Below are 26,707 nucleotides of genomic sequence, written 5' to 3'. Positions count from 1 at the left end.
GTGTCCTTGAGATGGGGCCTGGGTGGAGGTCGTGGCGGTGGGAGCGACTGGAAGGGGATCACATAACCCGTGGCTATGATCTCCAGTACCCATTTGTCTGTGGTGATCTTTTGCCACTGGGTGTAGAACAGTCGGAGGCGATGATGGAACATTAGCTTTGGATGCCATTGCACGATGGTAGTGATGGTGCAGCCCTCGATCTGTTCGTCAAACTTGTTGCCTTTGGCCCTGCCCCGAGGATGCACGGCTCTGTTGGGAATGTTGCCTGGGAGTTCTATACTGTTGGTGCTGTTGATGCCGCCCTTGTTCATAGCCCCTTTGGTACTGAGCACGCTGGGGTTGATACGGGTATCATCTTTGCTGAGGGTAATACTTTTTCTTCCTGTATGGAGGGGTATAAATCCCCAAGGTTCTGAGAGTGGCCCTTGAGTCTTTACTGGAATGAAGGACCGAACCAGTTGATTCAGCAAACAACTTCTGTGTGTCAAAGGGGAGATCGACAATCTTCGCCTGCAGATCCCTCGGGATACCCAATGTCTGAAGCCAGGATTCCCTGCGCATGACCACTGCCAGCCATAGCCATTGAGCGTGCTGCCGTATCTGCTATGTCCAGGGTGATCTGAACTCCTGTCCTCGAGGCTGCATAGCCTTCCTGCACGATGGCCTTCAGCACCGGCTTATCCTCTGGAAGCGAGTCCATGAGAGAAGTCAGTCTGGAGTAATTGTCAAAATTATGGTTCGCTAGGTGTGCTGCATAATTTGCCATTCTCAACAGTAGAGTAGAAGAGGAGTAGACCTTTCTGCCGAATAGCTCTAGCTTCTTGGCATCTTTGTCCGTTCCCCCTGCCTTGTACTGGGAAGTTTTCGACCTCTGTTGAGACGATTCCACCACCAGTGAATTTGGTTGTGGGTGACTAAACAGGAACTCCATGCCCTTCGCCGGGACGAAGTATTTCTTATCCGTTCTCTTGTTTATAGGTGGAGTGGACGCTGGGGTCTGCCATATCGTGGTAGCAGACTCCATAATTGCTTCGTTGAGCGGAATAGCTATTTTAGAAGAGGCCGGAGGTCTCAGGTTTTTAAGGAGCTTATGGTGCTTCTCCTGCACCTCTGCTGTTTGGACGCCTTGCGTAAAGGCCACCCTTTTAAACAGCTCTTTGAACTGTTTGAGATCGTCTGGGGGGTGGACATCCCCTGGGGCCGTAGCCTCGTCGGGGGAGGACAGAGAGGAACCACTGGGGCAAGCCTCCCTTGAGCCCTCGGGGTCCTGTTGACTATGATACATCCTCTCACTGGAGGCCTGCGAGGGAAAATCTTGGGGTTCCAGAACCAACTCCCCCTGAGATAGCTGCGTTTCCATCCCCGTCCGCGATTGCCCTCGGGGATAGTGAACTGTCTGGGGGGACCTGTCCCTGAGGGTGTGCTGTCTATGCCCAGCGTGATAGAGGCAACCATGGCAACACGGGCACGGTTCCTGGGATGGAGACCTGGATCACTCTCGAGGCGCATATCCCCAGCGTCTGGGGGAGCGAGATCATCTGGGTGATTGAGACAGTGGTGAAACTGATTTGTGGTAGTACTCCAGGGGGTCAAATCCCAGAAAAGGTGAGGGTGGCCTGAGCCATGGTGACGCTGGCTGGAGGAACAGGGAGGGAGGCTCAGGGTAGACTGGGGGAGACCCCTGCCTCCTTGTTGGAGTTCGCAGCATAAGGGGAGGGCTTAGAGAGAGCAGCCCTGCAGCCCTGTCTGGAGAAGGGCTGCGGTGCCGGGTTTTCTCTGCTGCCTTTCCCCTCCCCTGTGGGGCTGACTCCGCCCCTTTCCGCACCGGGGATCTCGGCCCCACTGTCGGCGCTGTGCTCGGCACGCTTAACTGCGGTGCTGCGTGGGTGGTCTCCCCCGGCGCCTGCAGACCGCGTGCCTGCGAGCCCTGCACCGTCAGCGCCCCGGGGGTCTGTGCCGCTAGCTGCGGTGCCACCGGTTCCGGCGCTTGCCTGGCCGCCGCTCTGACCGCAGTGTGGGCCGGCTGTTTAATCATCGGAGGCTCAGCCTCTGCCACGTGCGCTTCCGTGCCGCCGCTTGTTTGTAATTGCGGCTGGGGGCTATGTGCTGCACCCGTCCCGCTCGCTGTGGCTGCCGGCAGGGATCGGGTTGGAGAGAGCTTCCTCCATTTTTGCACTGATGGGGTGAGGGACGCCGCCTTCCTTTTATGGGGCCCTGTGGGTCCCTCTTGTTGAGGCCGGCACGTCTGGCTGGAGGGCCTTATCAAAGAGCAGCATTTTTAGCCGCATTTCTCTGTCCTTCCTGGCTCTGGCCGTGAGCTTTGCACAGAAGGAGCATTTCTGGGTGCCGTGAGATTCCCCCAGGCATCTGATACATTGACTGTGCCCATCAGAGGCCGGCATAGCTTCGTGGCATGACTCACACTTCTTGAATCCTGAAGAGGACATTGCGGTGAGTCTTTGAGTTGTTAATAGGGTACTTAGCACCTTCTCTGTGCTTGTTCCCCTCTCTCGGACCCAGCCTGCCGCGGCAGGAGGCCTAATGGCCTTATGTCCCCGGGCCTCCGCTGCTCCTCTGGTTACTAACGCTTTCTGCCTATACTGTTATATACTTGTTTTCTCTCATTGCAAAAAAAAAAAAAAAAAAGCTAACTGAAAGACTGAAAAGAACTCTAAAAACACTAAGAACATTAAATACGCTGACTCTGGCCACAGCCTGAGTGGATTCCGTCTGCAACCGAGGGCGGTTAAGAAGGAACTGGCGGGGACCGGATCGCGCACGTGGCCGGGAGCGCGCAAGGGAGTGGCGCACGCCGGCGCATGCATGGTCCGGCAGAAACTGCTGGAAAGATCTGATCTGCGGTGCCGGGGCGAGCCCGACACTATCGTGGAGCACCCACAGGGACACTCGAGGAAGAACTAGATGTTACTTGGTCCTGCTACGAGTGCAAGGTACTGGACTTGATGACCCATTGAGGTCCATTCCAGTTTTAGAATCCTATGATTGTGTGAGAGAATGGCCTATATGTTTAATAAGGACAAAAGGTTGTCTAGTTTTTGTTTTAATTAAGGTGATTCTATTGTATTCTTATATAAAATAAAGTGAAAAATTGTGTAACAGTCACAATGTTAACAAGGGCAGATAAGTTATCGTTGCAACAAGACAGTGACATATTGATATACATCACTCCTTACAACAGAAACATGCTGTAATATGATGTCAATTATATAGGTACATTGTGGTGTGAAGGTAAGAACAGCACGTAACTCATGATTCATCCTCTGCCCAGGGCTGAACAGCAGCATGTGGAATATGGAAAGCACTTGGCTGTATGACACTAGAGATGAAAAACAAGACAGAGTTCACAGAAATGAAGACAGAAGTGGATATATCATGATTACTTAAAAACTTTCTTCAAAGCGGAGCTCCCAAATGCTAAATAAATGTCAGAGAAAGGTTGAATCCACTTGGTCTGGCACCCTCAGGACCTGAGCAATCAAAGATGAGGGATTTTGCTGGACCAGGGGAGGTCAATGCTTCCCTGCTGACCTCCAGTCCCTGTTCCTGGGTTCCCCTCCCCCCAGTCACCCGCAGGTTCCCACCACACTCCGTAGGATCCCAAGCCACATCTCAGCCACCTGCTGCCACTTCCTGGACCCACCAATGGCTTCCCAGATGCCGGTTCCCAGCCACCTATTCCACAGCTGCAGCTTCCCTGGGCTGTAGCTTCCTACCCAGGCCCCAGCCATAGCTTCCTTGGCCATGGCTTCCTGCCCAGTCCCAGCCATGAGTTGCTGTGAGCCACCCCTCCTCAGGTGGGGTTGTGGCTTCTCAGCCCTGGTCACTGCTCCCGGGGCAAGGCTCTCTCGCTGCTGCTCCCAGGCCCAGGCACCCTGGCTGTTGCTGGCCCCACCTTGCTGCCAGCCCAGCTGTGGCTACCCTACCCTGGGCTTCAGCCAGTGGTCTAGCTGGCCCCTCTTCCTCCCAGCCCCAGGATTCTCTCGTCCTGGAAGATGTGTTGCTAGGCCACAGATGTTGCAGGACAAGAGAATCCTGAATTTTGGAGTTTTAACCCATACAGCAACGAAGGGTCCTGTGGCACCTTATAGACTAACAGAAAAGTTTAGAGCGTGAGCTTTCGTGAGTTAACTCACTTCTTCAGAGGCTGGTCCTGGAAATCTGCAAGGCCAGGTATAAATAGGCCAGGTATAAATACCTGGCCTTGCAGATTTCCAGGACCAGCCTCTGAAGAAGTGAGTTAACTCACGAAAGCTCACGCTCTAAACTTTTCTGTTAGTCTATAAGGTGCCACAGGACCCTTCATTGCTGCTACAGATCCAGACTAACACGGCTACCCCTCTGATACTTAGCCCATACAGTAGTCATATGTTTGCAGTTAGTCTGTTTGATTATGGAATAACTTGGGAGGGTTTGCCTGACAGCATGCCAATCAAGTCTGAAAGTGATACTAAATTGAAAAGAATGCTTTGTTTAAGGAAAAGATTAAAGACCAATATATTAATAGGGCCCCACTCATACTCTCCTCCACGGTTACTGAAGATGATCCAGTCATTCCACAAAAACATGAGAGGAACCATCCAATATGACGGCGCATTATCGGATGCTTTCAGAATCAGGAGCGGCGTCAAACAAGGATACGTGCTTGCTCCGACATTGTTTGGGATCTTCTTCGCACTCCTCCTGAAACATGCCTTTGGATCTTCAACAGAGAGCATCTTGCTGCACACAAGATCCGATGGGAAACTGTTTAACCTTGCAAGGCTGAAAGCTAAGTCTAAGGTGCGAGAAGTCCTCATCAGAGACATGCTGTTCGCAGACGATGCTGCTGTAGTGTCTCACACAGAAGACCAGCTTCAAAAACTGCAGGATCGGTTCTCCAAAGCGTGCAAGGACTTTGGGCTTACCATCAGCCTAAAGACGACGAACGTACTCAGTCAGGATGTTGCTGAATCCCCATCAATCAGCATTGACAACTATACGTTAGAGCTCATCCACGAGTTCGTTTACCTCGGGTCCACCATCACTGACACCCTGTCGTTGGACACTGAGCTAAATAGGAGGATTGGAAAAGTGGCCACAACTCTGTCCAGACTCAGCAAGAGTGTGTGGAATAACAACAAGCTGTACACTCACACCAAAATGCAAGTCTACAGAGCCTGCTTCCTCAGCACACTCCTTTATGGCAGCAAGACTTGGACCCTGTATGCCCGCCAGGAAAAGAGGCTGAACGTCTTCCACTTGCGCTGCCTCAGGTGCATCCTTGGAATATCATGGAAGGACAGAGTGACCAACACTGCCGTCCTCGAGCAAGCTGGAATCCCAACCATGCACACCCTCCTCAGGCAGCGTCGACTCCGCTGGCCTGGCCACGTCCACAGGATGAACGATGGAAGGATTCCAGAAGACATCCCGTATGGTGAGCTAGCCTCTGGCAAAAGACCTCCCGGATGCCCCCAGTTGCGTTACAAAGATGTGTGCAAGAGAGACCTCAGAGAGGCAGACATCGAGCTGGACAACTTGGAAGATCTAGCAGACGACCGCAGAAGATGGAGGCAGGGCTTACACAAGGGCCTTCAGAAGGGCGAGTTGAAGATCAGACAGCTAGCAGAGGACAAGCGCGCGCACAGAAAGCACAATAAGGACTTGCCAGACACCCACTACATCTGCAAGAGATGCAGCAAGGACTGTCACTCTCGTGTGGGTCTTTATAGTCACAACAGACGCTGTAAATGAAGTCCTCAATTGAAACTTTAAAGGGCGCGATCCATAGTCTATGCAGACTGAAGGATGCCTACTACTACCCATATTCCCTGCCATGAAAACACATGGAATCTGGTCTTTTGTGTATTTTTATCCTTTACTATAGGGATTTCACAGGGGAGACCAGTGTTTTTCCAGTTGGGGCGTCCTGAACCAAAAGGAAGGTGGAGGGATAGGGCCACAAGTTTATTTGGGAGGTGGCCATGTTATGGCCACATTTAGTTCTGGGCTGCCTTCAGAACTGGATAGCTGGAGTGTGGCAGCCAATGGTGAGGTATCCAGTTCTGAAGGCAATGGTTTGCCAGCAGCAGTACAGAAATGTGGCAATACCACACCATGCTATAATTACTTCTGTGGCACTGCCTTCATAGTTGAATGCTCAGAAATTAGCAACTGATGATTGAGGGCTCAGGTGGGCAGGCAGCAGCATGCTGGTAAAAACAGCAACACCATACCACACCATGCCATCCTTACTTCTGCGCTGCTGCTAGCAGAGGCTCTGGTTCTGAGCTGGGCTCCTGGCCAGCAGACACTGCTCGCCAGATGCCCAGATCTGAAGACAGAGCCACCGGCAGCAGCAGTGCAGAAGTAAGGGTATCAGGCTACATCTACACTAGGCACAGTAAGTCAAACACAGATACACAATTCTAGCTATGGCAATTGTGTAGCTAGAACTGACATATCTCCACTTGGCTAACTTGGCCATCCGTGCTGAGGAAGGTTGATGGGAGAGCTTCTCCCATAGACCTCCCTTACTCCTTGCACCTTGCAAGGAGCACAGGGGTCAACTGCAATCCCTGAGAGGTTGATTTCACACATACATATTACACGTGTGAAATCATACCCCAGAAGATTGATCATGGTGGGTCAATATTCTGCAGTAGTGTAGACATAGCCTCAGTAATGCAACCCCCTTCCACCTACAAAAGCCTTGCTTCCTCCACATAACTCCTTTTTTGGGTCAGAACCCCTACAATCACAATACTGTAAAATTTCAGATTTAAATAGCTGAACTCATGAAGCTTGCAATTTTTAAATCTTATGACTATGACATTGATCAAAAAGGACCATGAATTTGGTAGGGTCCTACAGATAAATAAGCTAGAGAAAACCTGTTTCAATAGAACCAGATAAAATCATAAATGTAGGCAGGACTCAAATCTACAAATACAGGATGAAAGAATATTGGCTAGACAGTGATACTGTAAAGAAAGGCCTTGGGTGGTAATGAAGTAAATAGAGTAAGTCAACAACACAACATTATCTCAGTTTTGCCCATTATATTAAGCTCTACTAGTAGGACCAAATTATATAAATTATTCCTAACACCGACTTGTTTAAGGAACAGCTACCAAAAAAGGTGTAGAATACTTATTAGAGACCCATGACGCTTGTTTAGACACTGATCTATTAGGAATGGTATCAGATTAATTTGATCAACTTAACCATAATACAGGAAGATAAGCTACGTAATGAGCTATAAGCTACGTAATGAGCTAATCTAGAGAGCTCTTGCTAGTGACCTACAATGCACTAGATAATTGCATGCTGTTGCTGCCCCTTCACCTCCCCATTTCCAACTGCCTACCAAGTTGTGGTTCACAGTATGAAACATATAAACAGCACTTCTCCAACCCTTATAGCCAGACTGGCAACACACAATCTATGGTCAGTTAGCGTATACTTTCATTACGTGATTACTGCATCTAGATGACGAGGTCAATTTTTCTAACTGAGCAAGAGTGTACGACATTTTTATATTATAAATTATCTGTTGAGGTATTTATACTGTGTTTATCCACATGGTATCACAGCATCTTAAAGAGGAAAAGAGTTAAAAATTCCTCTTTTTTAAATTTTCTTCCCTCTCTTTCTTAATTTGTTTGGGTTAGCTAGCAGAGATTCATTTTTGAGAAAAAAAATTTGTCTTAACCATTACTACAAAAAGCAACAGAGACATAGCTTACGTTCATTTAGATCTAGTAGTAATTTATTTTACATTTATTTACATTCTCTAACATGATCACCATTGTAGTATCTGAATGCCTCACAAGTATTGAGGCACTTATCTTCCCAGAATCCATGTGACGTAGCAAAATACTACAAAGCAGAGAAAGAGGCACAGACACATTACATTACATAGCCAAGGTCCCACATAAAGTCTGTTAGAGCAAGAACAGAACTGAGAAGAATAGTTTTTCTCCATCCTAGCACAGGAACTTAACTATAAAAAGAAACTCTGTTTTCATTAGATGTACTGTCATTATTAAGTCTTACAAAAGGACATTCAGCAGTCCCAGGACCTCTGTTAGTGAAGGTTTGCCTCCCACTCTTAAAAACTTCACACATATTGTTGACAGTCTCAAAGTACCTGATGTGTACAGCGTCCTTAAGTATCTCTTCTGTCTCCAGAAAGTCTATGTTAATAAGCTAACCTCACAAAAGTTGGTGTTCGATTGTTTTCCCCCAGAAATATACAGAGACAAACATGAATGGGATCAGAAAACAACTCAGGAAAATAATGATCAAGGGCTAAACTATATGTGCATTACCCAAATCAAATATGAAAGATAACCTTGTGGTTAAGGTAAAGGAGTAAGAATCAAGAATCCTGAGTGCCCTTCATCCTGTGGCCCAAAGTTGATATATCAAGCTCCAACAATCCTATTCTTGGGAGGTTCTCAGATACAATGGTGACGTGGCCATCAAAATAAGAACTAAATAGATTGGGTTAGACAGTGAGAAGTCTAGGAAAACATTCTTGCTCCACCCAAGCAAGGGGTATGTGGAATTTTGAAGGCCTGCTGCCAGTTGAGAACTATATATCTTGTCAAGAGTAACAGGGATTATCTGAAGAAGTGAGTTAACTCACAAAAGCTCATGCTCTAAACTTTTCTGTTAGTCTATAAGGTGCCACAGGACCCTTCGTTGCTGCTAGGGATTATCTAAATGATTAAAGATAACAGCAGAGATTTCTTCACTGGATAGACAGTTACTGAAAAGTTAGAAGGAGAAGCTTCACCTTGTTAATACTGCGCCTCATGTCTTGGGTGGACAGCCATCATAAGTCAGGGTAGTTTTACCAGCAGAACAGTACAGTTCTGGAAGACGGGTGATGAATTTTTGAGCCAGTTACACTTTTTCGTGTCAAAGGTAACACCTGGTTTCCATAATTATATTTTTAATTGGCCTTCCCCTATTTTCACATGCATACTGATGAACTACTATAAGAGTGATCAGAAGAAAGAGAATGTTAATAAACTGCAGAGGACTCAGAGAAGAGCTGCAAGAATGAAACATGCCTTATAGAATTGACTCAATCTACTTAGTTTAACATAGAGAAGGTTAAGTAAATAACTTGATTGCAGTCTGTAAGAACCTACATGTGGAACAAATATTGAGTAATAGGCTCATCAATCTAGCAAAAAAAGGTATAACATGATTCAACAGCTGGAATCTAAAGTTAAATTCAGACTGGAAATAAAGTATAAACTTTTAACAGTGAGAGTAACTGACCAGAGAAACAATTTAACAGGGGATAGCGTGGATTCTCCATCACTGGCCATTTTTAAATCAAGATTGGATGCTTTTCCTAAATGATATATTCTAGGTGTGGAAGTATAATATTGTATAAGTATAACGTTGTATAAGGGGACATGCTGGATACATTGTATATGAGAGGGCATGCCAAAACATGTTACAAAGTATCTGAGGGAGCACACGTAGGGACAGTTAGCTTTTGAATGGAGAAGCAATTAAGATGGAGCCAGCGCGTCTAAGAAGCAGGCATCAGAATGGAAGGTGTGAAGGGCAATTAGTTAAGTTAACTGGAAGCTGTTAAAGGAGATTGTTAAGGGTGGCCGGTAATTGAAGATACGTGACTGGTCTCAGGGATCTCGAAGGGTGGTGACTAAACTCTTTTTCTTCTTTTGTCTGTAACTTGTTCTCCAAAAAACTGTATAAATTAAAAGACACAAGCCCCACTCGGGGGGGCTCACTTCTAAATGTATTAGCAGAGCGGCTTTGCTAATAAAACAGAGTGGTCTGATAAATTGTGAGTCTGAGTCTAACTTTGACAATTTGGAGGTTCCACCGAGATGGCAAGCAGCTTCGCTGAGGCTGTGTGATCCCTGACTGCCTTGCAGGATGATCGTGGCAGCCGGCCCCTGGACGCTTAGTCCAAGCGATCCTCCACAAGACAGAAAGGTACACAGCAGCAGCGCAGTCTACGCCATCAAACTTGTTGGTTCCCACTCTGTTCGGGTAGGGGTCTTTGGATCCAGCTTCTGGAATCAGACGTCTCAGGTAATTATTATTTTTGTGCTTTAACCGGTTTGAGGACTGTCTTGTCTTTGTGTCTATCCGTCTTCCCTGTGGTGTGTGTGTGAATCTGGGAGCCATCTCTGTCCGGAGACTGGCTGACCAAGGGGTCCCCGTCCCCACGGTCTGAATAAGTGGAATCTGCACAGCTGCAGCCGCACCACGCCTTGGGTATAACCCCTGGTGTGAAAGCAAGGGCAGTTGAGGCAGTAGCCTGTGGGCTCCTTTCTGTGTGTTGCACCGGGTACCGCTCTGCCGAGCCTGAATTTCCTTCTTGTGTGAGTGCTGTGTGAAGTCCTCTTAAAATGGGTAATCGAAAGTCTAAGATAGAACAGTTCCCTAAGGGAACTCCGGCTCATTTTATGTATTTCAGAAAGGCACCGGACTCTTGTAGGTTTCTTGAAAAATGGTCCAAATTAGCTCGAGAAAGACAAGTTACTCACCGTAGTAACGGTGGTTCTTTGAGATGTGTCCCTGGGGGTGCTCCACAATAGGCGTCGGGCTTGCCCGGCGCCGCAGATCGGATCTTCCAAGCAGTTTCTGCCGGACCGCGCAGGATAGCGCGAGAGTCCTCCTCTCTTGAGGTCCAGTAAATACTCTAGTATTGTAGGTATAGGCACCAAAAGGGGGGCCAGCTGTTTGGTAGAACACCAAGCCGTGAAGCGAGTCCATTTTTGCTTGTAGGTCTTCCTGGTGGAAGTCCTCCTGCTACTTTATAGGACTTGCTGTACTTCCACTGTGCATGTGCTCTCTAGGGAGCTGAGCCATGGATTAACCACGCTTGCAGTCGCAGGCTTTGGGGGTGCGGGTGCACTATGGACCCCTGGGCTTGCGTGAGCAGATCCGGCGCCACCGGAAGAGGCATCGGTGGACGGTCCGACATGCGCAGGAGTAGGGGGAACCATTGTTGTCGATCCCACGTTGGGACTATCAGGATCATCCGGGCCCTTTCCCTCCTGGCTTTCTGCAAGACTTTGTGGATCAGCACTGTGGGAGGAAACGCATAAAGCAGGGGGCCCCTCCACAGGATCGCGAACGCGTCCCCCAGGGACCCCCATCCCAGTCCTGCCCTGGAGCAGAATCGTGGGCACTTCTTGTTGTGCTGAGTGGCAAACAGGTCTATTTGGGGAAAACCCCATGCGTGGAAAATCGGCCGTAGCAGATCGGGACGGATCTGCCACTCGTGTGTGAGTGCAAAACGCCTGCTCAGCTGGTCTGCCTTCACGTTGTGCGCACCCGGCAAGTATGAGGCTTTCAAGATTATATTGTTGGCGATGCACCAGTTCCATAAGCGGATTGCTTCCGCGCATAAGGCACGGGATCGAGCTCCTCCTTGCCTGTTTATATAAAACATGGTGGAGGTATTGTCTGTACTGATCCCGACGACTTTGCCTTGTATGCGATCTCGAAAGTGTCTGCAGGCGTTGAACACTGCTCTGAGCTCCAGTATATTTATGTGTAGTGACTGTTCCGTGGGTGACCACAGTCCTTGAGTCACCTCTTCGCCCATGTGCGCTCCCCACCCTATGAGGGAGGCATCTGTAGTGAGAGAAACCGATATTTGCGGCTGGTGGAAGGGTACCCCTGTTAGCAGGTTCCTGGGGTTTACCCACCATTGTAGGGATTTGTGCACTCCGGCTGTGGGTGACACCACCCTGTGAACGGTGTGTACTGCCGGTTTGTATACACTCGCCAGCCAGTGCTGCATGCTGCGCATGTGTAACCTGGCGTTCTGTACTACGAACGTCGCCGCTGCCATGTGGCCCAGCAGCTGCAAGCACGTCAAGACCGGCACCGTAGGGCTGAAGGTGATGACCTGCACGAGGGAACCGATGGCCCAAAAGCGAGTCTCTGGTAGGTATACTCTCGCTGTAACCGAGTTTATACGAGCCCCTATGAACTCTATGCCCTGTGTGGGGTCTATTTTTGATTTTGCCAGATTGATAACCAGGCCGGGTGAAGAGAACGTGTTTGCTGTGACGCGTATCATGCGCAGAACCTCCCCCTTCGAGGCCCCTTTGAGCAGGCAGTCGTCCAGATACGGGAAAATAAATACCCCCTGTCTGTGCAGGTAGGCTGACACCACTGCCAAGGTCTTGGTGAAGACTCTGGGGGCCGAGGAGAGGCCAAACGGTAGGACCTTGTATTGGAAGTGTTCGTTGCCTACCATGAACCGGAGGAATCGCCGGTGAGCCGGATGGATGGTTATGTGGAAGTACGCGTCTTGTAAATCGAGGGCTGCGAACCAGTCTCCATCATCTAGTGCTGTAAGGATGGAGGCGATTGTGGTCATCCGAAAACGTTGCTTGCGCAGGTACCTGTTGAGGCCGCGAAGGTCTAAGATGGGCCTCCAGCCTCCTGTCTTTTTCTCCGTGAGGAAGTACCTGGAGTAGAACCCTTTCCCTTGCAGTTGCTCCGGCACTCTTTCCACCGCCCCTATGAGCATGAGATGGTCCATCTCCTGCCTGAGCCTTGCTACATGGGAGGCCTCCTGGAGGTGGGGCTTGGGTGGAGGTCGTGACAGTGGGAGCGACTGGAAGGGGATGGCGTACCCCGTGGCTATGATCTCCAGCACCCATTTGTCTGTGGTGATCCTTTGCCACTGGTCGTAGAATGGTCGGAGGCGATGGTGGAATAGTTGCTTCGGATGACCTTGTGCGATGGTAGTGATGGCGCAGCCCTGGATCTGTATGTCAAACTTGTGGCCTTTGGCCCCGCCCCGAGGACGCACGGCTCTGTTGTGAACGTCGCCTGGGAGTTCTGTACTGCTGGTCCTGTTGATGTCGCCCTTGCTCGTAACCCCTGTGGTACTGGGGGCGCTGTTGCTGGTACCGTCTTTGTTGAGGGTAGTACCTTTTCTTTGTGTATGGAGGGGTGTAAATCCCCAGGGTCCTGAGTGTGGCTCTTGAGTCTTTACTTGAATGAAGGACCAAGTCGGTTGATTCAGCGAACAGCTTCTGTGAGTCGAAGGGAAGGTCAACTATCTTCGCCTGCAGATCCCTCGGTATACCCGAGGTCTGGAGCCAAGACTCCCTTCGCATCACCACTGCCGTTGCTGTGGAACGTGCTGCTGTGTCTGCAACGTCCAGGGCGATCTGAACTCCCGTCCTCGAGGCCGTGTAGCCTTCTTGCACTATGGCCTTGAGCACTGGCTTTTTGTCCTCTGGAAGCGAGTCCATGAGGGAAGTTAACCTGGAATAGTTGTCAAAATTATGGTTCGCTAAGTGCGCTGCGTAATTTGCCATGCGCAGCGTTAAAGTGGAGGAGGAGTAGACCTTTCTGCCGAACAGCTCTAGCTTCTTGGCATCTTTGTCTGTTCCCCCTGTCTTGAATTGAGATGTCTTTGATCTTTGTTGCAACGACTCCACCACCAAGGAATTTGGCTGTGGGTGGCTGAACAGGAACTCCATGCCCTTCGCCGGCACGAAGTATTTCTTGTCCGCTCTCTTTTGGACAGGCGGAATACTCACAGGGGTCTGCCATATCGTAGTGGCGGACTCTAAGATCGCTTCATCAAGCGGTATTGCTACTCTGGAGGAGGCCGGAGGTCTCAAATTTTTGAGGAGCTTATGGTGTTTCTCTTGCACCTCTGCTGTCTGGATGCCTTGCGTGAAGGCCACCGTCTTAAACAGCTCTTGAAACTGTTTGAGATCGTCCGGAGGATGGACGTCCCCCGGGGCCGTAGCCTTGTCCGGGGAGGAGAGAGAGGAACCGCTGGGATACTTCTCTCTGGACCCTTCCGGTTCCTGCTGTTGATGGTACACCCTCTCGCTAGAGGTTTGGGAGGGAAAGTCTCGGGGTTCCATAGCCAGTCCCCCCTGAGATGCTTGAGTCTCTGTCCCCGGTCGCGATTGCCCTCGGGGGTACGGGATCGTCTGTGGGGATCTTTCCTTAGTAGATTGCCGATGGTGTCTATGCCCCGCGTGGTAGGGGCGACCATGGCAGTATAGGCACTGTTCTTGGGAGGGTGACCTAGACCACTCCCTTGGTGCATACCCTCTGCGTCTGCGGGGGGGGGAGATAGTCGAGACACTGGAGAGAGCGATTTTGCATAATAGTCCAGCGGTTCAAACCCCAGGAAGGGTGAAGGTGGTTCCAGCCAGGGTGAGGCTGGTTGCAAAAATGGAGAAGGGGGCTCCAGGTAGGCTAGGGGGGACCCCTGCCTTCTGGTTGGAGTCTGCAGCATAAGCGGAGGGCTGTGAGAGAGCAGCTCCACAGCCCTGTCCGGAGAGGGGCTGCGATGCCTCCTCTTGTGTGCAGCCTTCCCCCTCCCTGGAGGAGGTAACTCCGCCCCCTGACGCACGAGGGATGCCGGCCCCGTCTGCACCGTGCTAGGCACGCTTGAAGGCGTTGCCGCACGTGCGGTGTCCCTCGGTGCCTGCAGGCTGTGTGCCTGCGCGCTCTGCACCGCCGGTTCCCCGGGGGTCGGTGCCGCTGCCTGCGGTGCCGCCGATACCGGCGCTTGCGGTGCGGGGCGGCTGGCTGATTATCGGAGGCTGAGCCGCTTTCACGTGGCTCTCCGTGCCGCCGCCGATCAGCTGTTGCTGCGGCTGGGGGCTGCTCGCTCCTCCTGTCCCGCTCGCTGTTGCTGCCGGCAGGGATCGGGCTGGGGAGGCTTTCCTCCGTTTTTGCGCTGATGGGGTGAGGGAGGCAGCTTTCCTTTTATGGGCCCCGGAGGGTCCCTCCTGCTGCGGCCGCTCCAGCACGTCTGGCTGGAGGGCCTTGTCAAACAGCAGCATTTTAAGCCGCATCTCCCTGTCTCTCCTTGCTCTGGCTGTTAGTTTAGCACAGAAGGAGCATTTCTGTGCAACGTGGGACTCCCCAAGGCACCTTATGCATAGACTGTGCCCATCGGACGCTGGCATCGCCTCTCGGCAGGACTCACATTTTTTAAATCCTGAAGAAGACATTGTTGGCGAGTCTTTCAGGTGTTAAACGGGTACTTAGCACCTTCTCTGTGCTGTTTTCCCCCTCCGATGGCCTGCCGCAGCAGGAGGGCTGATGGCCCTATGCTCCTGGCCTCCGGCGCTTGTTACTGGGACTGGTGAAGCTGTCCCGCTTGTAGTTTGCTTTTGTTGTTTTTTTTTTTTTTTTTTTTTTTGTAAAAGTAACAACCGGCTAACTTGCAGTAGCCTAAGTACTTGAAAGAAACTTTAAAAGAAACAGTTAAGTCGTTGAATACGCTACTCGGCCTTAGCCTAGTTGGATTCCGTCTGCAGCCGACGGCGGTTGAGAGGAACTGGCGGGGACCAGATCGCGCACATGGCCAGGAGCGCGCAAGGGAGCGGCGCGCGCCGGCGCATGCGCGGTCCAGCAGAAACTGCTTGGAAGATCCGATCTGCGGCGCCGGGCAAGCCCGACACCTATTGTGGAGCACCCACGGGGACACTCGAAGAAGAACCCCAAATTACAGTGGCCACTGTTAGGTTCTTGGGACAAGGATCGAGTGGACGCTTTAAAAAGCAAACTCGTCCTCCCAAAAACCAAATTGGAGAGAGGAGAAGTAGACTGCTTCATGCAGTGGTGGGAAGAGGCAAATCGTAGATGGACTGAGTCAAAACTCACCTCTCTTAAAAATTCTAGCGAAAAACTAAAAGTTCAATTGGATGCAGTCTCTCTCACCACTAGTCTGAGCGCTCCCCTTTGCCCAGTCCTGTGCAATGATCCGGATCAAACCCGACCCCCACCATACTCCTGCCCAAATAAGAAATCAGAAAAAGAAAAATCTTCAGTGACTACAGATAAGGAAAGTGAAGAAGATACCCTCGTTGGCCTCGCAGCTCTGCAAAATATTATGAAAAAGAAATCCAAAGCAGACTGCAAAGATTCTCTTGACCTCTCTTCTTGGAAAAGAGAACCTGATGGGAGGTTAATGAGAGACTCTGATCAAACTGTTGTGGCACCCTTACGAGTCCTTAAGATGGGAGAAAGTGAGTCCATATGGGATTATAAGCCCTGGACTCGTACGGAACTTTTATCTATAGTTAAAGGTTTTCCCAAACCACAGGAAAACTCTATCAAATTTGCTGAGGAGTTTCTGTTAATCTGTGAAACCTATGAACCCTCTGAGACAGATCTCCTCCAACTGTGTAAATTGTTAGCTCCTGCCAGTTATTATGAAAAATGGTTGGCTGCCGCAGACTGGCCAGTTGAGGCACGCCACTCAACCATAAAAAGTACTGGCCCAGATTCGGCGTACAGAGACCGGTGTATGGCTCTTTGGAAGTGCCTGCATCAAGCCATTCTCAAAGTGTGGTCTCCTAAAACAAACTGGACAGCAATACGTTGCTGTAAGCAAGGGCAAGGAGAAAGCCCAGGCGACTATAGGTCCCGGCTAACTGATATTTTCCTACAACATTCAGGAATACAAGAGCCTGATGTAAATGGGCAGGGGGCCTTGGCACATGCATTTGTTGATGGTCTTCTCCCTGCCACAGGCAGCATGTTAAAACGAATAAGTGTGGGATGGGAGACTGAAACCATGGACAAATTGCTGGCAGTAGCAGAGCATTGCCACCGCACTTTAAAAGGAAAGGAGGAACAGTCCTCCCAAAAGTTAATGGCTCTGCAGATACAGCATTATTCAGGGCTAAGCAGACCACACCGGGGACAGGGACGGGGTCGCGGAAGGGGGCGGGGGGCTGGATTAACTGGGGTTTGTAACTACTGTAAACAGCCTGGACACTGGAAAAGAGAGTGTCCAAGACGACCTAATAATTGTATGGGAAATCAAGTGAACCCCCCGCTGGTTCCTCCAGCTGATCCCCAACCCTATTTTTCACCCCAACAATGACGGGATGCTGGGGAACCTCAGAAAGTTTTAGCTCCCTTATTACCTCTGTCCCCTACTGGAGAATGTGTCCTGACTGTAAATGATCTCTCTCCCCCTTTCCTTGTTGATCCTGGAGCTTCTCTTTCTACAATCCGCACCACTGACTTGCCTGTGGTTCCCCGATCTGGAAAATCTGTGTCTGCTGTTGGCATTACAGGGATCCCTACCTCTTTTCCCCTCTCAAAACCTTTGTCTATTCAGGTCGGTCCCCTCTCTGAGGAACATGCATTCCTCCTCTCTGATTCCACCCCTGCAAACCTTCTGGGACGGGACTTGCTATGCAAACTTGGCTGTTCTATTTACTGCTCCCCAGATGGTGTCTATCTACAAATTCCTCAGTCTTCCTTATGTGATTCTGTCGCCTCCCTGCTGTCTGAAACTTCCCTCTCCACTCCAGTCCCCTGCTGTCCCTTAACTCCGTCCCTAGAGCACCTAATCTCTCAGGTTCCTTCCTCCCTATGGCCATCTCACCCATCTGAAGTGGGCCGATTAAATACTGACCCAGTTCGGATTACTGTAGACAATTCCAAACCTCTGCCTCGCCTGTCTCAGTATCCTTTGAATCCTGAGGCAGAGGCTGGGATTGCTCCAGTTATATCCGCATTAAAAGAACAAGGAATTATTGTCCCTTGTTCCAGCCCCTGTAACACCCCTATCCTCCCAGTTCAAAAGGCTGATGGCAAATCGTGGCGATTTGTTCAAGACCTTCAAGCTATTAACTGTATTGTCATACCTTCTTTTCCAGTGGTCCCTAACCCCGCTACAATACTAGCGTCTACTCCTCCAAATGCAACCCACTTTACTGTTGTAGATTTGTGCTCCGCTTTCTTCTCTGTCCCAGTTCACTCTGAATCCCAGTATCTCTTTGCCTTCTCCTACAAGGGTCAGCAATATACATGGACTACCCTTCCCCAGGGGTATACAGAGAGTCCATCCTATTTTTCTCAAGCCCTACCCAGGGATCTCGCTGATCTGGTTTTCCCATCAAGATCCACACTGATCCAATATGTGGACGACTTACTCCTGTGCCCCCCCTCTCTGTCTGCCTCAGAAACTGATTCACTAACACTTCTCACAGCTTTAGCGAACAAGGGTCATAAGGCTTCTCGCACAAAATTGCAGCTCTGCCAAACCTCTGTCACATACCTAGGCTTCCTTCTCTCCCAGGGCTCCCGTACACTCTCTCCAGCCCGGGTACAAGCCATCCTTAGCTTTCCCCAGCCTTGCTCTCCACGCCAGGTCAGAAAATTCTTAGGCATGACAGGGTTCTGTAGGCAATGGATTCCCCAATATGCTTCTCTGGCTAAACCACTCCAAGAACTCACTCGATCCTCTGTACCTAACCCCATGCCATGGCCACTTGAAGCAAATGCTGCTTTCATCTCCCTTAAGCAGAATTTAGCCTCTGCCCCTGCCTTAGGGTTACCTAACTATGACAAGCCTTTTACCCTTTTCTGTCACGAACAATCTGCTTGTGCCCCTGGGGTTCTTACTCAGGAGCACGGTGACAGAAATCGCCCGGTGGCTTATTTCTCTGCAACCTTGGACCCTGTAGCCCAGGGTTTACCCCCTTGCCTACGCGCTGTAGCTGCTGCAGCGCGCCTGGTCGAGATGTCTGAGTCCCTTGTCCTCCGCTCTCCCCTCACTCTCATGGTTCCCCATTCTGTGGAAACTCTCCTTCTGCAACGCAACACTGCTCACCTCTCCTCTGCTCGCCTCACTAGGTATGAACTTTTGCTGCTTTCAGCCTCACATATCACTATTAAGCGCTGCTCCCGGTTAAACCCTGCTACCCTCCTTCCTTTACCTAGTGATGGTGAACCCCATGACTGCCTTGCAACTGTCTCTGCTATCACTGTCCCGCGCCCCAACCTTTCAGATGTACCTCTCCCTAACTCTGACTTGGTATTATTCACTGATGGGTCCTGTTATAGAAATGACCAAGGCCACCTTCTTGCAGGGTACGCTGTGGTCTCTCTCTGAAACCATAGAAGCTGCGCCTTTACCCTCTGTGACCTCTGCCCAGGTGGCTGAACTGATTGCCCTAACCCATGCCTGCTTTCCAGCCGAGGGGCTCTCTGCCACTATTTTTACTGATTCTCGGTATGCCTTTGGGGTTGTGCACAACTTTGGCACCCTCTGGCAGGCTCGAGGTTTTCTTACCTCTACTGGTACCCCTATCAAGAATGGCCCCTACATTGCCGCCCTCCTGTATGCAGTTTTACTACCGTCTGCCTTGGCAATTGTTAAGTGTACTGGCCACTCAGCGGCAGACACCGAGGTGGCAAAAGGTAATGCACTTGCTGATGCTGCTGCAAAACATGCCGCCACTATAAAACCTTCACCAGAAGCGTTTCTTGGTCCCCTCTCTGTCTCTGTAATGCCACCATCCCTGTCTCATCTCTCTCAGCTCCAGGATTCTGCCCCAGAAACAGAGAAAGACTCCTGGAGTGCTTTGGGTTGCTCTTTGCATTCTGATTCCCTTTGGTGATCGCCCACCGGTACCTTTGTAGCCCCCCTCTCACTCTACCCGTCTCTAGCCGCCCTGCTACATGGTGTTTCGCATGTCAGCAAGGAGGGGATGGTCTCTGCTATGAGTAAGGCAGGGTGGTGGGCTCCCCATTTCAGCTCCTTTGCAACCCGCCACTGTGCCGCTTGTGTTACTTGTCAAAGCCACAATGTAGGCAAATCTGTAAAAGTAACACAAAGGTTCCGGGGTTTGCCTCAAGCACCTTTCCTACACTGGCAACTTGATTTTGTACAAATGCCAAAGTGTCAGAAATATGAATTCATTTTAGTTATAATATGTCTATTTTCGGGTTGGATTGAAGCCTTTCCCTGTCGCAAAGCTGATTCATTGTCTGTTGCAAAATGTCTGTTAAACCACATTATCCCTACCAAGGGAATTCCTGCCACTTTGTCTAGTGACCCGGGAACACATTTTACTGGAAAAATTGTTCAACATCTAAACCAGGTATTACATGTCACCCACCTGTTGCACTGCCCCTACCATCCACAGAGTGCAGAGGCAGTTGAAAGGCGAAATGGTGTGCTTAAAAATAAGCTGGCAAAAATCTGTAATTCCACAGGGTTGAACTGGCCAGCTGCTTTACCACTGGCCCTTATGGAAATTCGGTCATCCCCATCCCAGAGACACAAATTGAGTCCATTTGAAATCATCATGGGATGCCCTATGCAAACAATGGCTACTATTACCCCAGTCCCAGACCTAAACCTAACTCACAGCACGCTCCTCCAGTACTGCAAAGGGTTAATGCAAGCTGTGAGCTCCTTCCATTCGCAGGTGCGAGCAGCTTGGCCGACAGAACCCACCTCTGCTGCCTGTCACACTCTTGAGCCTGGTGATTGGGTCTACCTGCGGCACCACCTTCGGAAGCATGCCTTGGAACCCCGGTGGAAGGGTCCATACCAGGTACTGCTGACCACCCAGACAGCAGTGAAATTATCTGGCATCGCTGCATGGATCCACGCCTCACAGTGTAAGCCAGCGCCACCTCCAGGGGACCAAGCACCTCTGCAAGACCACGCAGAACCAGCTTCAACCCCAGAAGACAAAGAGGAACAGCCTGCAATACCTTACAATCTGCGCTCTCGTAAGGGTTGCTAGAAGCAGAGGGTAAGCAGACAGCAGGACCCAACAAACAAGAAGCAGTAGTGAGCCTAGCGCCTGCTGGACGTAAAACCGTGACTGCGGTTCCCTCGAAAGGGGTTGTCGGAACCAGAAAGGGTCCTGCTTCCAACATGTGTCCTTTGAGAAGCTTAATCCTCAGCTACTGTGTCCTGAGGGTCTGGGGAATCCAGAGTGACAGTGACAATTCTTTCATCCAACAACAGGTACAGATAGCCCAGATCCTGAATATTTCTAATTGCTGGGTCTGCAGCCACATCCCAGCTCACTCACAAGCTAGTATCCCCACCATGGCAATCCCTTTGAATTCCTCAGAGCTTGCTGGAGAACCCTATCCACTTAAAAGGACATGGAAGGAAAATGACACTTGGGGGCTGGGAAAAACATATGTTCCTAAACTTACAAGTGTGGTGAAAGGAAAGGGCCACTGGTGCTGGGTGTGTAATGGGACAGGGCTGAATCTAGGGAGGAGCAGCTGTCTCCAATACATCGTGTCCCATGGTGTACGGGACTATTCAAACAAGGTTGGAGAAGGGCGAACCGGGTATGGAAAGATAAACTTCCTCTCAACCTGGGATCAAACCAGTGATTCAATCTCTTGCTCCCCATACAGCCTCCCTGAGAAAAACAGCACCATCTACAAATGTCATGTAAATGCTACCTCTTCTCCCAGTGAAAATCATCCTGTGCCCTTTGGGGGATACTATTCCTCCTTCGTAAATTCTTACATGTCAAAGGGTTGCAGTCAACCCTTCCCAGCTTTAATGGGACATCATTGGGTTTGTGGGGAAAACGCTTACACTGTGTTACCAGCAAATTGGTCAGGTATCTGTTATCCTGCTCAGCTTTTCCCACAATTCCGGGTGCTTCAATCCCTCCCATGAAATCGCCTCCGTAATTTCAGGCGAAAAAGGAGGGACTTGCCAGATGCTAAATGGCATGTAGATAACATAAGCCCCCTAACTTGGGAAGACGCTGTTGGCATTTCTTTAATCCCAGTAGGGGGGGTAATTCACCATGCAAAAAGGCTTTTAAGGTTACAAGCGGTGGTTGAGATCATGGCCAATGAAACAGGAGAGAGCTTAAAAGCTCTGGCCAAAGAAGCAGGAGCGGTCCGACAAGTGGCCCTCCAAAACCGTCGGGCATTAGATATAATACTGGCAGCCAAAGGAGGGACCTGTGCTCTAATTGGAACAGAATGCTGTGTATACATACCTGATAATACTAATGAGGTAATAAATTGTGCTAGCCATCTGGAGCAAATTGCATACCTTCCCCACGAAGAACCAAGTTCCTTGTGGAAATGGATAAGTAACTTATTCAATTTCTCTAGTCTGGGAAACTGGTTGTTTCAAGGAATCCTGACTATCCTATTTGGAATTCTAATAATCTTTGTGTGTTTTCAATTGATTTCTTGCTGTATCCAAAACCGCACAAGACACACCATCCATCAGGTTACCCCTAACCAGAGTGCTAATCTAATGTTAAATGTCACCAGTGAAAGTAATGAAAAAGAACGATTGATGTATGGAATCCAGTAAGTCGTTGGTCATGGGCGTAGCCTTGACCAAAAGGGGGGATTGTGGAAGTATAACATTGTATAAGTATAACGTTGTATAAGAGGACATGCTGGATACATTGTATATGAGAGGGCATGCCAAAACATGTTACAAAGTATCTGAGGGAGCACACGTAGGGACAGTTAGCTTTTGAATGGAGAAGCAATTAAGATGGAGCCAGCGCGTCTAAGAAGCAGGCATCAGAATGGAAGGTGTGAAGGGCAATTAGTTAAGTTAACTGGAAGCTGTTAAAGGAGATTGTTAAGGGTGGCAGGTAATTGAAGATACGTGACTGGTCTCAGGGATCTCGAAGGGTGGTGACTAAACTCTTTTTCTTCTTTTGTCTGTAACTTGTTCTCCAAAAAACTGTATAAATTAAGAGACACAAGCCCCACTCGGGGGGCTCACTTCTAAATGTATTAGCAGAGCGGCTTTGCTAATAAAACAGAGTGGTCTGATAAATTGTGAGTCTGAGTCTAACTTTGACATAGGAAATATTTGGTGGAATTTCTATGGTTTTTGTTATACCGTAAGTCAAGCTAGATGATCACAGTGATCCCTTCTGGCCTTGGAATCTAATAACCTAGAAAAATGGATTACTCATATTAAAAAAGAACACTAAGTATTCTGCTAAAAAATTGTGTGGACTTTGAGAGCATATACATAAAAACACATATGGCCAGATTTTGGTCTTACCAACCACAACTATGTTTGTCTGTTTTTAATAAAAGGAAAAAAAAAATCGAGATTTCTATTACAAACACCACTCGTAATCACATCCTCTGAATAATCTCAAGATCCCACAGGTTTGTATTAAGGCCCTGAGAAATGACAAATCATCAACCTGTATCAAAGCAACTGATTGCTTCCTACTTATGTTTTCATGAGTTGAATGATGTCTTCCTTTTTGTCATTTTCTTAAAAGAAATTAAATAGTTTTGTTTTTTAAATGTCAAACTGTTTTCTGATTTGGCTTCAAAAAACAAATTGCACAATAAACCAAGAATACACGATCCACTTCTAATTCCCATGGATTTTTAGTTGTTAGTTGGACACAAGGAACAGCAGATGTATACAATGCAGATTGCATTAAACAGAATGCTTTATCATCACATTACTGAAGGATGATATGACAAGCAATTTTACCGTTTCCACTACATATATTGAGAGAAATAGAAAAATAATTGTGCATTACAATTTTGTCCACAGTGTCAACATAAATCAGCAGAAGAACATACCTTTATCAGAGTAGCACACAGAATACAAATTAGTAATATAAAATGTTCTTTGCATATTAGGTTGCGTAATTTGAAACCTTTCAGATGTATGATAGTATTACTACTTTTAATAATAAACACATACCTGCATATTACTTAATAGTTTTGACTTCTTTGCTTCAGTCAGAATAAGTTTTAGCAGATGTAAAATGGAGTAACAGACATTACGTCTACTTTTATTCACTTTGTGATATATGTTAACTACAGCCCAATAGTACATAAAATTTTAAAGAAGCAGACCTCATTACAGACATGATCTAAATAGCTTCTTAAAACATTACATTTAAATTTCCTTCTCCGTCAAGATATTTCCAAGAATATTCAGAAACAAACTATTCAGGTAATAGCACTTGTAAAAAAACTTCTGTAAAGGTTCTCGTAATTCTTTCCACAAATACAACTACATACTTTGGCATAGTGTGTTAATGATACATTCAATATGTGCCACCTGGTCTTGAGAATAGAGTAACATTAAAATCAAATAATTGAAAATATAAGGACTATGAAACCTAAGTCACAAAAAAAAAAAATCATGATGGTTGCTAAGACAAAACATCTATTTAATGAAGTAGGAACATAATCTAGAGCAGGTATTATTTAAAAAGAAATTCAGTTCTTAAAACCACAAACTAGAACTACAGAGTGTAGTTATTCCAAACTTTTCATATAAATAAAACCTACAAATACACCGTCCCCAGCTGCAGAGGCATGTCTACTCAGAAGAGAATAAATAGTAAATTGGATTACTTTATGGCTTCTCTTATACAATACACAAAAGAACGAAGGAGAATCCCAAATCTCTTATGGCCAGCATTCAGACTTGAAATATATGGAAGTGACTATATTTATTGTACAAATACACACAACTAGAATGTAAGAAGTTCAAAACAAAGACATGGCATCTGTTGTTCATCTCTGTAATTCTATATTTCTCAGGACAATGGAAGGAAGCACAACCTTCTAAAGCAAATTATTCTCTTAATCAAGAAATCAGTGAAGCAACCCAAGCAACATTTCATCATGACAATTTCATCTTTCTTTTGCTTCTGATACAATTAAGCACAAATAAAGTTCTTCCAAACAATCCCCAGTTTGATGGGAAACAGGTTGTGCACTAAAGCACAACAGGCATCTATTCTAATAACCTCTTGACTATCTTGATACAGTCTGAAATGTCTCAAAGAACTATCAACTCTTCAAATGAAGTGAGATTAATTTTCCTGGCGTTTATTTTTCAGCCCTGTATCAGTATTTAATATGGATAGAAAATTGTCAGACAAGGTCAAATCTGAAATTTAAAAAGAATCTAAGCTGGAAAGAGTAAACACTAATCTTTTGGCTAGATTTACAATAAAAAAATACTGCCTACTTCCTCTCAGTATTGTCTTTAATGGGTTTTTGCACTGATGTAATGCACACTAGGAAAGCCATACTGATAAAAAGTCTCAGTTCTGGTAGGCAAGCAGGATAGGCTGAGGAAACCCACCCTGCCTTAGAGGTTATTTCCAGTGACAAGCCCTACAACCTTGTCACCAGTTAATAGGTTATGCAGTAAGGAACCCTGCAAGCCCACGCAGGAAGGAATTACATGCCTGGTATAGGAGAGCAGGGGCTTAAAAAGGGAAGAAATCGCAGTATAAGCATAAGTATGACACAGACGTTTATCTAGCAATCCATTATCCTGCAGAAACAAACATGGTGATGAAGTATTCCATATAATTTATGGTTTCCTATTTGTGATTTTTTCTTTTTCCCATTAGCTCTCAATAAAACTCCATTTTATATTTTCAAAGCAATAAAGCTTAAACCAAGCCTTTAACTCGAGTGACACAGAAAATGTAGGTTACATTTGCTCTATTTTAAAGTTTTTACTTATAATTACAGTCCAGATTTTTAAAATGAGTAGGAAATTAATAGGAAAAGCATACACGTGTTTTTTCCCTAACGTGTTGACTTTGTTTCATATAGAATCCCAACTTGCTACAGATCTGTATTAAACTGATAACTTAGGAGTTTGAAAAAAGGAAAATAAAGGATTTTAAGCATAAAAAAGTAAATTTATTTTTAAAATACTAAGTGTACGTCTACACTGGGAACTAAGTCAAAGCTAACTTCAAAGTTTGGCACTACATCGAACTAGCCAGCAGAGAGTCTACACACATTTTCCCTTACTTCAAAAGTAGGGAGCCCAACTTCAAAGTCCTTACTCCATTCCCGGGAATGGAGCAGTACCCTACTTCGAAGCTTATCTTCGAAGTAGGGTGTGTGTAGACGCTCTACTTCAAAGTTGTTTACTTCAAAGTAAGCAACTTTGAAGTTATTTTTTCGTATAGATACAGCCTAAGACAGGAAAATAGAAAACTGAAGAAAGAGCGTAGATGTTATAAATAGTTAACTAAGTTATTCAGGCCCTGTAAATGGCAGATAATCAGATTTAGTATACAATAATATAATTACGCACATTCATTCTGATACTTTTCAGATTTTTAACTCAAAGTTTAAGATATCTTTTAAAGTTTTAAAAGGAAATCTTTGGAAGCAGATTATTAAACAAAAGTACAGCTGAATAACTGCACATGTCTTGCAATTCTCATAAAATACATTTTTCAAATTTATCATGCTCAATAACAATTATATGTAAAGCACACAGCATTATATTAACACAAAATGTTTTCAATTAATAAAACGCTCCCTTTAGCACAAAAAAGAGTATGTCATTTTATGTTCTGTGATATATGCATTTTATTTTTCTCAAGTTTCCAGGCTCTTATCCTGCAAAATATTATTTTTATAAATAAATTTATTGATCCTATTATCCCAAGTTAACACCCGTGGGAGTCCTATGTGACTAACAATTACAGAGATGAATAGGAATTTTCAGATTTGGTCCTTTAGTTTGAGAATCCTATAGTAAACAGGACAATAGCTTCAAAGCTGTGTATTTAGTTTTGCTTTTTAAATGAAAAATAAAATGTATTTTACCTGAGTCTCTACACCTTGCTCAAGTAAGCGTTTAGCCTGATTTTCTACTTCAAGTCGAGCTCTTGCAATAAAAAGCAGGTCATTTTCAATTACTTCTATTCCAGAGAGGTCTATCCCTTGTGAAAGATAATCTGTAAAACAACAGAATTTAGATAAAATTAAAAACTTCTGACATGTAAGATAATGAAATATTTAAAACATAGAGAGATTTCTGGCATTTTCACATGATATTTGATGTAGCATATATTCAAATAATGTATTGTATTTAACAAACTGAAAATCAAAGAAAAATTATTCAAGAAGTGAG

The 26,707-nt window shown here is 47.1% G+C and overlaps 1 protein-coding gene across 1 annotated transcript in view; it reads right to left on the bottom strand.

Annotated features, from left to right (window-relative positions):
• Positions 1-26,707, bottom strand: part of COG5 (component of oligomeric golgi complex 5) — a 367,281-nt gene that overhangs the window by 199,067 nt on the left and 141,507 nt on the right. The window contains exon 7 of the mRNA XM_075016386.1: positions 26,401-26,531. Within this exon, the coding sequence (XP_074872487.1) occupies positions 26,401-26,531 (131 nt within the window). The remainder of the gene's footprint in view (positions 1-26,400; positions 26,532-26,707) is intronic.

The sequence above is a fragment of the Carettochelys insculpta genome, chromosome 1 (assembly GCF_033958435.1).
Source record: "Carettochelys insculpta isolate YL-2023 chromosome 1, ASM3395843v1, whole genome shotgun sequence".
Taxonomy (NCBI): Eukaryota; Metazoa; Chordata; order Testudines; family Carettochelyidae; genus Carettochelys; species Carettochelys insculpta.
The sequence above is the reverse complement of the archived record's forward strand: the minus strand, read 5'-3'. Positions and strand labels throughout refer to the sequence as shown.